Consider the following 16,699-nt stretch of genomic DNA (forward strand, 5'->3'; position numbering starts at 1 on the left):
GAATGTAGTGGCGGCCCATCTCTCCTGTTTGGAGAATGTGCATGTAAGTGATGATGAGGTACCCATTTGTGATGAATTAAAAGATGATGTGCTTTATGTCCTAAATGAGAAACTGCTTCCTTGGTTCGCTGACTTGGTGAACTACTTGGCATGTGGGTAGTATTCTCCCGATTTCTCCAAGAATCAAAGGAAGAAACTTAAAGAGAATCAAAACATTATGTGTGGGATTACCCCATTTTTTACAAGAGAGGAGTGGATGATTTGCTCCGAAAATGTGTCTCAGATGAAGAGGTGCAAAATGTGTTGAAAATGTGCCATTCCGACCCTTGTGGAGGCCACATGAGAACCAATAAAATAGACTTGAAGATCTTACAAAGCGGTTTATGGTGGCCTCACGTTTTTAAAGATGCATGGGGGTTTGTGAAGACTTGTGATCGTTGTCAACGAACCGACAACATATCCAAGCGAAATGAGATGCCTTAACAACCGATCCTTGAGCTAGAGGTATTTGATGTATGGGGTATAGACTTTATGGGATCATTCCCTTCTTCTCATGGGAATTAATACATCCTTATTACGGTTGACTATGTCTCAAAATGAATTGAAGCCATTGCCTCCACAACTAATGACCATAAGGTAGTAATGAAATTGTTCAAGAAAGTCATATTTCCAAGATTTAGGATTCCTAGGACAGTGGTAAGTGATAACAGTTCACACTTTGTGCATAATGCTTTCCAAAAGATGTTGAGGAAAAATGGAGTTCATCAAAGGTTCGGTCTAACCTACCATCCACAAACTAGTGGACAAGCGGAAGTGTCTAATCGTCAAATCAAGTTAATCATTGAGAAGACGGTTGCAAGAAGTAGGAAGGATTGGTCAAAAAACTTGATGATGCTCTTTGGGCATATGAAACGGCATTCAAGACTTCAATAGGCATAACTCCATATCGACTTGTTTATGGAAAATCCTGTCATCTTCCGGTGAAGCTTGAACACCGAACTCAATGGGCCATTAAGAAGATTAATTTTGATTTGGCTAGTGCGGGTGAACAAAGATGGCTTGATCTTCATAAGCTTGAAGAGCCTCGATTGGAAGCTTATGAGCTAAGTGTGCTAGCATATACAATGCTCGCTCAATGGAATGGCATGATTCAAAGATTGAAAAGAAAACATTTCTTGTAGGCAAAAAGGTACTTCTCTACAACTGACAAATGAAATTGTTTCCCGGGAAACTCTTATCAAGGTGGAGTGGTCCTTTTGTTGTCAAAGAAGTGTTCCCTTATGGAGCCGTTGAAATTTCGAATTTAGATGGATCGAGATCGTTTAAGGTCAATGGGCATCGCCTCAAGCTTTACTATGAGGGATGTGCTTATGATGGGTTGATTGAGTTATTACAATGTAATCTTACCTCCTAAGTGTGGGGGTCGTCAAGTTATTGATGTTAAAGAAGCGCTCCCGGGAGGCAACTCGAGTATAAAAAGAAATAAGAGAAAGAGAGAGAGAAAGAGAGAGAGAGAGAGAGAGAGAGAAAATAATTTTTTTAGAGTGAGTGGAAAAATGGAAAAGAGAGCGTACTTGAGCTGATTTTATTAACATTTTGGTTGAATATGTGTTCTTGTGGTCTTTGATGTAAGATTTTGTAGCAAAAAGGAGCAAGAAAAATAAAATAAAATAGAAATGCTGTCAACAGTTAGGAGCGGGGGCTCCTACCTCATTGCACGCCCGCTCCTAGCTCAAACACAAAATCAGGAAGCCCCAAAAGAGAAAGGAGCGGGCGTTCCTTGTTCACAACACACCCGCTCCTAAACGCTCCGTACAGAATAGAGTCTAAAGGTTTCAGTAGGAGTGGACGCTCTATCCTCACTGCACGCCCGCTCCTTGTTTGAGTATATAATTAGAAGCTATAGGTCTAATTAGGAGCGGGAGATCCTACGCTCTATGTAAACCAAATTTGAGGTAGGAACTCCTCAAGATGAAGGAGCGGGCGCTCCAAGAACACTGCACGCCCATTCTTGGTTTTGAAGAAAGAAGTCAGGAACTTCTCTTAGTTTTGGAGCGGGCGCTCCACTCGAGCTGCACGCCTGCTCCTTTTTAGGATTCAAAATGAGTGGCAAACACATAAAAGGAGTGGGCGCTCCACATCATCTGCATGCCTGCTTCATGCTAATGTAGTAGCTAAATTCTATTTAGGAGCGGGCACTCCGAGTGACCTACACGCCCGCTCCATTCTGACAAAGGATTTCAGGATGTCAATCAAGATTTGGAGCGGGCGCTCCTACCCCACTCCGCGCTCGCTCCAATCTGTGCAATCACATGCATAATCGATTTTTTAAGTAGGAGCGGGCGCTCCAAGTATTCTACACGCCCGCTCCAGACCAATGCCGTAGCTAAATCGAAATTCAGAGCGCACGCTCCTTGGTTCCTACAAGCCCGCTCCGTTTTGGGCAGCTGAAACAGGTTTCTTTTGGAAGCCTGCGGCGGGCGCTCCTACCTCCCTACACGCCCGCTCCAGGTAGATCCGGGTAAAAAACAAAAAGAGATTTTCTTATCTCTTCTTACCCATTTTCCACCATTTCTCACCATTCATTTAACATTTCAAACTATCTCTCCTCATTTCCCATCTATTTCTCACTCTAAAACCCTCATTTCCTCTACCTTCTCTCTTCAAAATCATCATCAATCCTTCATATTCTTCACTCAAAATTCAAAAATCCTTAATCTACATCCAATTCTCTCTCTAAAAATCACAAATTTTCACACATTTTAGCAAAAATCCGAAAACCCACTAATTCTCTATAGCAAGAACATTTTCAATTGGTGAAAGCTTGAAGAAGAAGGAGCAAATTTGAGTAGTCTTGGAGGATTTTAGAGTATTTTCATACTCTAGTTGGTAGAGGAAAAACGCAAACCAAGCAAGAAGTGGAGTTACTAAGGAAAATAGACTAAACCATGCATTTTTAGGAAAGAAAGCTATGAAACTAAGGCAATAGTAATTCTAAAAGACCACCAAATGAGTTCCATAAATGACACTCATCACATTTTTGCCATTTCAATAGCCGTAACCCTTTTCTTAACCCAAAATCCACATATCTTAGCTTAATTTCCTCTTTTCATAACTACAGACCGAAATTAAGAAAATAAAACATTTGTGTCTCATAATTTTTATCCAAATATTATATAATAGGATAGCCCTTGAAATAATATTTCCAATTCTATATAACATACCCAAATCCGAGCTATAACGAAAAAGATATGAACGATATACCAAACTATATCCAAAACCGACATCCTTACACTATTTTGAATATATCTTTTGATCTAGAAATCATATTAACTTGGATCCACTAGGTTGGAAAGTACATTTTCAGAGGCTTTCCAATAATATATTCTTTACCTTAATCCAAGTCCGGGATTAAAAGCTATGATAAAAACAACACCGCAAAAAACTAGGATTCTGCTGCGGCGCGCAAAAAATGCCGCTAAGCGATAGAGCCCGTCACCTACCGTGTAAAACCCCCAAATCTCTCTCTACATAAATTGTAGAAAAATACGTATAAATACCGTAGAGATAGGCTTGGGCGTATTACCGCCGCGTATAACGCAAGGCTTATACAAAATACTTTTGCAGCGGAAAACTTTATTCATTATTAAATAACCATAATAAAAATTCGTTCATAATTCGTGACACAAAAATGACTCAAACTTTTCCTAGCTAGGTGGAATTCCCGTGGACTCCCGTATGCATCAATCAATTTCCACCTGAAAAATTCACATGTTTACCATAAATGATAAACAGGGCAAAGCCAAAACAAAAGCACGTATTAGCAAAGTATGCTAAGTAAGTCATGTGTAAGATAAGTAAAACGTAATTTAAATCATTTACGTTTAATTAATGAAAGAAATACCAATGCCGTATTCAAATAGAACTTTTTCAATCCAATTCTTTTAATTCAAGTAAAACTCAATCGATTCATTCCAAACCAATTCCTCACTAAGTGTGCACACCCCCCAAGTGGTTTACTTTATAATCAAAGGCCAAACTTGAGGAAAGACTAGGTCATGCAAAGTCCATAGTCTTCTCTAAACCATTCCCTAAGTGGGATTCAACATATCGATTGATTTGTTTAAAAACCCGTCTTTAAAAATCCATCACACTTACATAACAACAAACTTGCAAATCATTTCCAATAATTTCCAATCACAACTTAAGGCCCTTTTGATTTAAATCCAAATCATTAAATTCAATCCGACATAATTTCATAATTTAATACGGAACATAATATCATAAACATGATATCATACGGAATGTAATAAAATATGATTTGATACGGAACATAATAACTTATAGTCTCATAATAAATCATAGTTTTATACGGAACATAAATTATAGTTTCACAATTAAAATTTCATACGGGATAAATTATAATTTCATACGATCATAAAATGTGGTTTCATAATCAACTTTCGAAGGTATCAAACCACATAACGTACCTTGATCAATCACGAGCGATTCACAACTACTTCTCTAAATCACGAACACCCTACACATAATTATAACCTTAATTAATATAAGGCTATCAAATAAACACACAAACTTAATTAAACTACCCTATATGTGCATGAATTAATTATCATTATATAAAATAATTTTCTTTTTATAATTTAAAGAATTTTTCTGTTTTTATAAAATTAATTTTTGTAAGAAATAATATTTAGGAAAATGATTAGTAATATAAATAATATTAAGAGAAAAGAGGGATTAAAGGATGGTGGAGGAACCAGTGCAAGGGAGGAGCAAGAGTGGCTGTGGCCGGCTGGAGTGGCAGCTGCTGGTGGCTGCCGGCAGCAGGTGGTCGCCGGAGGTGGTGGCCGCCGGTGATGGTGGCCGGAAAATTTGAGGGGGAGGAGAGGAGAAAACCGTGTGAGCAAGGGGAAAGAAGAAGAGAATTCTTGAGGTTTTTGGTGTGATTTTTGGGGTGTATGAAAGGGGTATTTATAGGTGTTTAGGGGATGGGTTTATGACATTTTAGGGTTTATAAATTATGGAAGTTTTTTATCATGAAAATCCATTTGGTAGTTTTTAAGCTTGGAGTGCAAGGATGACATATAATCAAATATTTTTAGGTTTAAGAATGGAAGTAAAGGAATTTAAAAGATTTTATTTTTTTAATAAAATAATTTAAAATCTTTGTTGAAAAACCATGAATGGCCGAAAATATTGAGCAAAATATTACTCAATATTTTCGTACCTATCATGTTAGTTTAGGGATTTTATAAAATAATTTATTTGTCAAAAATTAAAGATTTAATAAGTTTATAGGTATTTGGAAGAATAAATCAATTTTTCTTACTAGATTACTAGGGTGGCCGAATTTGGACTATACTAAGGTATAAAAATCAGATTTTTATTATATAAAGTTTAAAATATTATTTGATAAATTTTGGAAATCATTTTTTTTCATAAAAATAATTAATATAGAAAATAATTAATAAAAATCAGATTTTTAATATATAAAATCCGAAAATGTGTTTCATTAGTTTAGGAATTGATTTTATTTTATGAAAATACTTTTACTGAGAGTAAAATCAGATTTTTAATTGTAAAACTTCGAAAATGATATTTATTTAGTTTTAGGAAATTAATTTTATTTCATGAAAATAATTTGTTTAGCAAGATATTAAGTAAAATTGGATTTTATTCGAAAAAAAATCCGAAAATATGTTTACAAAAATCAGATTTTTATATTCGAAAATGCCTCTAATTTTATTAATTAATATAGTTTTGTTTTATTATTTATTTAATCAAAATACTATTTATAAAATTTTTAGTTTATCCATTTAATTAAAATAAATGATTTAGGCGCCAAAATTCAAATATCATTTTGGCTCCAAAACTGAAATACTCTTAAGTTAGAAAATACGTCGAAAATACGAGACTAAATACTCTTTAATTTAGAAAATGCCTTTCAAAAAATACGGGGTATTACAGTCTACCCCCCTTAAAAGAAGTTTCGACCCGAAACTATGCAGAGTGATGAGGAAAGTAAAAAGAATTTCTTCTTTGAAAATAGCTTTTAGTTAATTAATTTCATGCACATGCTAAACATTCTAACTAGACATAGCCTATTGCTAACTTAGAGGGTTGGGAATAGGTGTGCGCGAAACTCTATCGCATTCTACCCCCCTTAAAAGAGTTACGCCCCCGTAACTCGACTACTAACCTCCAGAAACAGATCTGGGTAGCGTCTCCGCATTTCGGCTTCAGCTTCCCATGTTGCTTCCTCAACCCTGTGATTGGTCCATAACACTTTTACAATTCTCACATCTTTGTTTCTTGTGCTCCTGACTTTTGTATCCAAGATTTTGACAGGTCTTTCTTCATAAGTCAGATTCTCGTCCATTTCTATGTTCTCGGGTTGTAGTACATGAGTCGCATCAGGTACATACTTCCGGAGTTAGCTCACATGAAATACGTTATGAACCTTTTCTAGCTCACTGGGTAAGTTCAACTTGTATGCCACCTTTCCGACCCGTTGGGTAATTTCGTATGGTCTGATGTACTTTGGACTCAATTTTCCTCTTTTTTCGAATCTCATAACCCCTTTCATAGGTGACACTTTCAACAACACTTTCTCTCCTACTTGATATTCTTCTTCTCTTCTCTTTGAATCAACATAGCTTCTTTGCCTATCTTGGGCTGCTTTCATCTTTTCTTGTATCAATTTGACTTGTTTAACCATGTCTTCAATCATATCTGGTCCAAGTACCATTGTTTCACTGATATCACTCCAACAGACTGGGCTTCTACATTTCCTCCCGTATAGGGCTTCAAATGGTGCCATCCCAATACTTGCATGGTAACTATCGTTGTAGGAGAACTCAATCAAATCCAGGTGGTCTTCCCACGACCCTTGATATTCCATTACACATGCCCTTAACATATCTTCCAATATTTGGATGGTCCTCTCGGTCTGTCCGTCAGTGGCACGGTGGAATGTCGTGCTCATTAGTAGTTTCGTCCCCATTGCTTTTTGCACACTTTGCCAAAAGTTGGATAGGAATCTCGAATCCCTGTCTGACACAATATCACTTGGCACCCCATGGTACTTGACTACATACTTAACATAGGCTCTTCCCAATTGCTCCATGGACCAAGTATTTTTCATGGATATAAAGACCGCTGTTTTCGTCAATCGATCCATAATTACCCAAATGGTGTCATTTCCTGCCCGAGTTTTGGGTAATGCCCCAACAAAATCCATAGATATGGAATCCCACTTCCAACTAGGCACTGCTAATGATTGGACCTTCCCTTGTGGTCTGCGATGTTCAATCTTTACTTTCTGACATGTCAGACATTTAGCCATAAATTCTGCAACCTCTCTTTTCATATTGGGCCACTAAAACATTTTCTTCATGTCCTTATACAATTTGTCCCCTCCGGGATGCATTGAATAAGGAGAACTATGAGCTTCTTCCATCAACATTTGCTTGATGTCTCCACGGTGCTGTGGGACGCACCATCTTCCCTTAAAACGAAGTCCACCATCTTCATCAATGGTGAAATCCGATACCTGCCCCTTACTCATTTTCTCTTTTATATTTTTTCAACTTTTCATCCTCCGACTGACTATTCTTAATTTCCTCGAAAATCGACGGTCGAATAATCAAAGCGTTCAACATCCGACTGACTTCTCCTTGCTCTACCACCTCCAAACTCATCTTTTGGAACTCGATACACAGTTGGTCCGGCAAGATCATCGCATATATCGAGTGTCTTGACTTCCTACTTAAGGCGTCGACCACTACATTAGCCTTACCCTCATGGTACTGGATTAGCAGCTCATAATCCTTGATGAATTCTAACCACCTTCTCTGTCTATTGTTCAATTCCTTTTGGGTGAAGATATATTTTAGGCTCTTGTGATCGGTGAAAATTTTACAAGTCACTCCATACAAGTAATGCCTCCAAATCTTCAAAGCAAACACTATGGCAGCAAGTTCCAAGTCATGCGTTGGGTAATTCTGCTCATATGTCTTCAGGTGTCTTGAGGCATAAGCAATAACTCTTCTAGCTTGCATCAAAACACATCCTAACCCAAACTTTGATGCATCTCTGTACACTTCATACTCCTTGCTTTCATCAGGTAATGCTAACACAGGGGCTGTTGTCAATTTTTCTTTTGTGGTTTGAAATGCCTCTTCACACTCAGGAGACCAAATGAACTTACATTCCTTTTTCATCAAGTTGGTCATCGGTCTTGCTATTCTCGAAAAGTCCTTTATAAACCTCCGATAATACCCGGCCAATCCCAGGAAACTCCTCACCTCTAACACGTTGTTTGGGGTTGGCCACTCCTGTACAGCTTGGACCTTAGCTAGGTCGACCGAGACTCCTTCCTTAGAGATTATATGCCCCAAAAAGGCGACTTCCTCTAACCAGAACTCACACTTAGAGAGTTTGGCATATAACTGATGCTCCCTTAACAATTGTAACACTTTCCTCAAATGGTCTTCATGGTCCTCCTTACTACTCGAGTAAACCAGAATGTCATCAATAAATACCACCACAAACTTGTCCAAACAGGGTCGGAAGATTCGATGCATCAGATCCATGAACACTGCCGGTGCGGTTGTCAACCCAAACGGCATTACTGTGAACTCATAATGGCCATAACGGGTCCTGAAAGCAGTCTTAGGAATATCTTGCTCTGCAATCCTTAACTGGTGATAACCCGACCTCAAATCTATTTTCGAGAATGTTCCTGCTCCCTTTAACTGGTCAAATAAATCATCGATCCGGGGTAGTGGGTATTTGTTCTTTACGGTGACATTATTCAACTCACGGTAATCAATACATAACCGTAAACTCCCATCCTTTTTCTTCACAAACAATACTGGAGCTCCCCAGGATGAGGAACTGGGTCTAATATATCCCTTTTCAAGCAAATCTTCCAATTGGGCCTTTAGCTCTTTCATCTCAGCTGGGGCCATTCTGTATTGAGCCTTGGAAATAGGTCCAGTTCCAGGAACCAAGTCAATCGTGAATTCCACATCTCTTTCTGGTGGCATGCCTGGTATTTCATCGGGAAATACATCGGGAAATTCTTCCACAACAGGTAATTTTCTATCACTCTTCTCTTCTTCACCCCTTATCTCTTGGAGGCTACACATGAATAACGGATACCCTTTCTTGAGGCACTTTTGAAGTTGTAAAGCCGAAATAATCCTTATTCCTTGAATTTTCCCTTCCTTCCTATAAGTCACTCTGGTCTTTGTTGGGCCATAGAGCGTGACTTTTTGTGCTGAACAATATATCTGGGCTTTGTACTTTCCCAACCAGTCCATTCCCACAATCACATCGAGGTCGTTGAGATCGAAATCAATTAGGTCCGATGGAAACTCTACTTCTGAAATAGTTAGGGGTATATTTCTAAAAAGTCTAGAACACTCCCTAACTTCACTTGTTGGAATAGCTATATCCAAGGAGACTGACTCTGGACTTTCTAACTGGAGACTTTCTATTACTGTCTTAGAAATAAAAGAGTGCGATGCACCCGAATCAAATAAAACTTTCACAGATAAAGAACGTATAAGAAAAGTGCCAATTACCACATTATTGGAAGTCTCAGCTTCACGGCTATTCATTACGAAAATCCGTCCTTTAGAAGTGTTTCCACCATTGCTGATTCCAGTGTTCTAGGCAGGTCCGCTAGTTTGTGGGGGTTTTGGGGGATTCTGTCCATCCTGAACCTTTCCATTCTTCAAATCTGCTTCCTTCTTAAAACACTCGTACTCTCGGTGTCCCAATTTTTGGCAGTATCAGCATGTCACTTTATTGCCTGCACAGTCCTTCCCCGGGTGGTCCTTCTCACATCTCTTACAGAAGTAACTTCTCTTGTTTCTCTCCTTGTTCTCTCTATTCTCACCACCATGGTTTGAAATTCTCCAAAAATTTCCCTTAAAGTCCCTCTTATCCCCATGGTTCCCATTCCCAAAACTTGCATGGTTCTTGGGCCTCTTATCGCTCCCTTGGGGTTGATCATTGGACTTTATTTTCTCCCCTGACATGCTCCCTAGCTCTCTTCCCTTGATTCCATACAAATGGGCGGCTCGGCCATACACCTCATCTAGACTCTCAAAGGTTGTCCCACCCAGTTTTCCTTGCAGATTCCAAGTTAACCCCTGCTCGAACCTTTGTGCTTTGATAGCCTCTGTTGGTACTACTTCTGGTGCAAACCTCATCAACTCTAAGAACTTAGAATAGTACTCACTCACAGTCATAGTTCCCATCCTTAAGTTAGTGAACTCCAAACATTTCTGTTTCCTCAAATGGTCAGGATAAAACTTTTTCCTCAAAGCTACCTTGAAATCCTCCCAGCCAAAATTAGGGTCTACCATCAATTCTTCTTTCTTTTGGGTCCACCATAAGTCAGCTTCTTCTTTTAAGTAGTATACAACATTATTAACCTTCATATTGTCTGGACAGTTGATTGCATCAAACAACTTATCAAATTCTCGGATCCAGTTTTCAAGGCTAGATGGGTCCTCTTTTCCTAAGAAAAAGGGCGGTTTGGCTGCAGCTACTCCCTTGAATACTTCACCAAAAGTATCCCCCTTTCCTGAACCCTTCCCTTGGTTTGCTACTTGGGTAATGTTTTCAGCAAGATCGGTTAGTTTCTTAAGGACCTTGCCCATATTGGAACCAACTTTCTTATTCTTTAACTTTAAAGACATATTTTCTTGATGTTCACAATCGAGAGAAAGAAGAAAGAAAAAAATTAAAATTTATTCATATACATAAACATAGAAGAAATCAAGCAAATACTTTATTATTATTAATTAATATTCGAGTACACTTTATTATGCATATAATTTATTGAAACAATCATAACATAAATCATTTAATTGATCCCTCCTCTTCTACTGTGTCGAACTCTTGATCTTCATTGTCAGCCTTCTTGTTACCATTGGGCTCCTTCAAGTAGGTTGGTACATAGTCACTGTAGTTTGGGGTTTGTCCTGACTTTGGATTTGGGTTTCCTTGAGGGTTTGGGTTGTTGGGTTGTGGAGGAGGTGAAGAGTTGGAGCTAGAAGATGATGAGAAGTCATGGACTCTAGGCCTTTTTAGAATTCGGGCTTTTGTTTGAGGTTTTGGATGTTCACGTGGTATAGGTACATTGTACTGGGAAAAGTGGGAAGGATGAGGGTAGTTCTTACGCCGTCCAAGTGGTGGAATGGATTCATCATCAGAAGAGTCAAAGTCTTCCTCATACTTTGGGTAAGAGAAAGGAAGTTGAGCATTTAGATATCGGAGTTGGTCCACCTCTCTTAATGTGTGGTGAGGGGTAAGTTTAGGTGGCTTGACGGACTTCCTCTTAGGTTCATAGTAACGCTCCAAATAGTGTAGGTCATTCTTAAAATGGGTCAAGGTGGCTAGCCATTTCCCTTCATGGTGATGCCTCTCATTCCAAAGCCCATCCTCCTTAATCACATCCCCATACTTCTCAAATAGATGGTAGTACTTCTTAAGCTTGGGTAAGTGGGCTAATGCCAAAAGAACTATCCAAGGGGGTTGGGTGAAGACTTCAAGATTATACTTCTCATAGTAGTGTAGAGCTAATACTGTTATTCCAGTCACAAAGTCGCTAACACTGATTGCATCAGTTTTCAAGTAGTGAATGTTAAAGTACTTCTTCCTAATATCATCCAACATCTGTTTAGAAAACAATAATTCAATAAGTATCCATATAAACATACCAATGTTCACAAACATATAAGTTTAACATATATGGGCCACATATATACTCAAAGATCATGTCCATGGACTTCTTCAAAAATTCATAATATACTTATCTTACATGCACACATAGTCTTTGAAACTTAAAAAAAATTTCATTTCATTTTCTTTTGAAATTAATAATGTACTTGACTCATGATATAGGATGGTCGAGCCCGAGTCTCCCAGGTAAGTTACCCACAGCGTCGGGGAGAGCCTTGCCTAGACAGAGAGGCGTACCCATTATAGGCCTCGTTATGAGAACCCGAGCATCCTTTTCTCAATCATCTTTCCAAAGAAGAAAATAGTTTTTTTTTTTTTTTTTTTTTTTTAAAAAAAAAATGCGAAACTCTATCCTATATGCCCAACTTAAGTCTACCCATCAAATTTATTTATTCCACTTTTAATCTTGTTTTAAGACCCGACAACTGATACCACTTTGTAACACCCCCAAATCTCTCTCTACATAAATTGTAGAAAAATACGTATAAATACCGTAGATATAGGCTTGGGCGTATTACCGCCGCGTATAACGCAAGGCTTATACAAAATACTTTTGCAGCGGAAAACTTTATTCTTTATTAAATAACCATAATAAAAATTCGTTCATAATTCGTGACACAAAAATGACTCAAACTTTTCCTAGCTAGGTGGAATTCCCGTGGACTCCCGTATGCATCAATCAATTTCCACCTGAAAAATTCACATGTTTACCATAAATGATAAACAGGGCAAAGCCAAAACAAAAGCACGTATTAGCAAAGTATGCTAAGTAAGTCATGTGTAAGATAAGTAAAACGTAATTTAAATCATTTACGTTTAATTAATGAAAGAAATACCAATGCCGTATTCAAATAGAACTTTTTCAATCCAATTCTTTTAATTCAAGTAAAACTCAATCGATTCATTCCAAACCAATTCCTCACTAAGTGTGCACACCCCCCAAGTGGTTTACTTTATAATCAAAGGCCAAACTTGAGGAAAGACTAGGTCATGCAAAGTCCATAGTCTTCTCTAAACCATTCCCTAAGTGGGATTCAACATATCGATTGATTTGTTTAAAAACCCGTCTTTAAAAATCCATCACACTTACATAACAACAAACTTGCAAATCATTTCCAATAATTTCCAATCACAACTTAAGGCCCTTTTGATTTAAATCCAAATCATTAAATTCAATCCGACATAATTTCATAATTTAATACGGAACATAATATCATAAACATGATATCATACGGAATGTAATAAAATATGATTTGATACGGAACATAATAACTTATAGTCTCATAATAAATCATAGTTTTATACGGAACATAAATTATAGTTTCACAATTAAAATTTCATACGGGATAAATTATAATTTCATACGATCATAAAATGTGGTTTCATAATCAACTTTCGAAGGTATCAAACCACATAACGTACCTTGATCAATCACGAGCGATTCACAACTACTTCTCTAAATCACGAACACCCTACACATAATTATAACCTTAATTAATATAAGGCTATCAAATAAACACAACAACTTAATTAAACTACCCTATATGTGCATGAATTAATTATCATTATATAAAATAATTTTCTGTTTATAATTTAAAGAATTTTTTTGTTTTTATAAAATTAATTTGTGTAAGAAATAATATTTAGGAAAATGATTAGTAATATAAATAAGATTAAGAGAAAGGAGGGATTAAAGGATGGTGGAGGAACCAATGCAAGGGAGGAGCAAGAGTGGATGTGGCCGGCTGGAGTGGCGGCTGCTGGTGGCTGCCGGCAGCAGGTGGTCGCCGAAAGGTGGTGGCCGCTGGTGATGGTGGCCGAAAAATTTGAGGGGGAGGAGAGGAGGAAACCGTGAGAGCAAAGGGAAAGAAGAAGAGAATTCTTGAGGTTTTTGGTGTGATTTTTGGGGTGTATGAAAGGGGTATTTATAGGTGTTTAGGGGATGGGTTTATGGCATTTTAGGGTTTATAAATTATGGAAGTTTTTGATCATGAAATTCCATTTGGTAGTTTTTAAGCTTGGAGTGCAAGGATGACATATAATCAAATATTTTTAGGTTTAAGAATGGAAGTAAAGGAATTTAAAAGATTTTATTTTTTTAATAAAATAATTTAAAATCTTTGTAGAAAAACCATGAATGGCCGAAAATATTGAGCAAAATATTACTCAATATTTTCGGACCTATCATGTTAGTTTAGGGATTTTATAAAATAATTTATTTGTCAAAAATTAAAGATTTAATAAGTTTATAGGTATTTGGAAGAATAAAATCAATTTTTCTTACTAGATTACTAGGGTGGCCGAATTTGGACTATACTAAGGTATAAAAATCAGATTTTTATTATATAAAGTTTAAAATATTATTTGATAAATTTTGGAAATCATTTTATTTCATAAAAATAATTAATTTAGCAAATAATTAATAAAAATCAGATTTTTAATATATAAAATCCGAAAATGTGTTTCATTAGTTTAGGAATTGATTTTATTTTATGAAAATACTTTTACTTAGATTAAAATCAGATTTTTAATTGTAAAAATTCGAAAATGATATTTATTTAGTTTTAGGAAATTAATTTTATTTCATGAAAATAATTAGTTTAGCAAGATATTAAGTAAAATTGGATTTTATTGGAAAAACAATCCAAAAATATGTTTACAAAAATCAGATTTTTATATTCGAAAATGCCTCTAATTTTATTAATTAATATAGTTTTGTTTTATTATTTATTTAATCAAAATACTATTTATAAAATTTTTAGTTTATCCATTTAATTAAAATAAATGATTTAGGCGCCAAAATTCAAATATCATTCTGGCTCCAAAACTGAAATATTCTTAAGTTAGAAAATACGTCGAAAATACGAGACTAAATACTCTTTAATTTAGAAAATGCCTTTAAAAAAATACGGGGTATTACATACCGACAGTTAGCCATGTGTCGCGACATTTCTGTTGCATCGGTCCAGACTCTGTTGCCAAGCGGCTTTTTCATCGTTACGCGACATACACTGAATTGGCGCGACAATTTTGTTATTTTGGCGATACAATTTCTGTCTTTTTCCCGTTTTATTCCTATATATACCATTGGTTTTCGAGAGTTATGGGCACCGTTTTCAGATCATCTTCTCCCTATTACTCTTGTTCTCTTAATCTTTTATCTCTCAAACCTTTCTAAATTCCTCCCTCAAGTGCTCCTAGATATCAATACTTCACCCGAAGCTCAATCGGTTGTACACGACGTGAAAGTTTGATCGTAAACCCTGAAGGTTTTGATAAGTGTCATCTATGTCACTATCTTGTAGGAGTTTCTAGTTAGTTTTTCATTGTTTTGATATCTTTTTACTTGGTTTAAATAAGGTTTAATTTCATTTGTCGTGTTTGCATGTGAAATGTCATTGTTGATCAATCTTGGCTTTTCTTGCATATTTTTGGTTGCTTCTTGCATTAGAATAAACTTTATTGGTTTATTCTTATGTTTAGGAACACTTGGATAAGTTCATTTCTCAAGATTGAAGAAATATAAAACATAAAAGAACAAGTAATGAAGAAATGTGCACTTGATTTGCAAAGATCGAACTTCAAACGCCTATATCTTTTGATTTACAAAACATTTCTGAATGATTCTAATTGAAGATGAAATCTTATCTCAAGAGCTTTCCAACGACAGGTCATATGCTCAATTCCGATGTAAAACGAGGGAGTTATGTTCGTTTTAAGCTGAGTAGTTCTGTCTAGCGCAAAGGCGCGTGCGCGCAGTCTAAGAGGAGCACCCGCTCCAAACTTTCTAGAACGATTCTGTTTCTCACTGTTGCAGCTAGGAGCACCCGTGCATTGACTTTGGTGCGCCCGCTCCTATACGTGCTGCTCGACTTTTTGCGGAGCTCCTAGGCAATTTAGTAAGGGGTATAAATAGATTTTTTGCTCATGTTAGAGAGAAGAATTCATTTTTTTAGTAGTTTATTAGATTAGTTTTAGGTTTTTAGAGAGAGAAACTCTCAGATTTTGGAAAGAGAAAGTGAGAAACAAAATGGTTTTCATGGATTTTGGATAATCAAAGGAGGAAGTTGATGATTTGAAGATCTCCATTTTATATCAATGAGAATTTCTTACTCTCTCTTCTCTTTATGCTTTATTTAATTGGTTTCATCAGTTTTGAGTAGTTTCCCTTCTACTAGGTGTTGAGTGAAGCCTTGTAATGATTAATTGAGTTATTTGTGATAAATTTGATGATAATTGTGTGATTAAATTGATTGGATTGTTGATGGCATGTTGTTTGTTTTAGATTGGATTGATATCCCATGATAGCAAACTTAATTGCATATTGGTTCTAGTTTGACAAGGAATTGTGAATTAGATTACTTTTGGGTAAATTTCTTCTATGCACCTAGTCAATGAGGGATCTAGGCTAGGAATTTGAGAGATTACTTTTGAGTGTAATTAATTCTCATTTTAATTCTTTCTTTGCATGATTGATTATCAAATGGATTCTCATTAGCTTATTAATTGTTCAAAGTGGATCTTTTCCCCTAGTAGACTTTATCATACCTTGTTCTTTATATGTGTTTTAGTGTAGTTGTAGTGTCCTCTATCCATAAACCGACTTCGGCGTAGCTTAAGCATTAGATCAAGAACAATCTAGCATTACCGTTCCTTGTGGTTCGACTCCGAACTTACCACTAGACTTTTTTAGGGGTTAGTTTTAGGATTTATAAATTTATTTGACCGTTAGGAGGTTAGTCAACGACCTAATTTCCTCGCGTTCAAAATGGCGGCATTGCTGGGGAACGATGTCAATGCTTGATTGTTTTTAATTGCTTGAGTCTAGGTCTTTGTGTATACTTTTGTTTTTATTTTTTTTAATTTTTTTTGTCTGTTTGATTGTTTTTGTTAAAAAGATAAAAATAAAAAAATGGCA

General features: G+C 36.5%; 1 protein-coding gene across 1 annotated transcript; it reads right to left on the bottom strand.

Annotated features, from left to right (window-relative positions):
• Positions 1–9,821: 9,821 nt before the first annotated feature.
• On the bottom strand, positions 9,822–10,736 carry LOC110686480. Its single transcript, XM_021863106.1, has one exon. The coding sequence runs from the start codon at positions 10,734–10,736 to the stop codon at positions 9,822–9,824; it is 915 nt and encodes a 304-aa protein (XP_021718798.1).
• Between the last annotated feature and the right edge of the window lie 5,963 nt (positions 10,737–16,699).

Source organism: Chenopodium quinoa, unplaced genomic scaffold (genome assembly GCF_001683475.1).
Source record: "Chenopodium quinoa cultivar QQ74 unplaced genomic scaffold, ASM168347v1, whole genome shotgun sequence".
In the NCBI taxonomy this organism is placed as follows: Eukaryota; Viridiplantae; Streptophyta; class Magnoliopsida; order Caryophyllales; family Amaranthaceae; genus Chenopodium; species Chenopodium quinoa.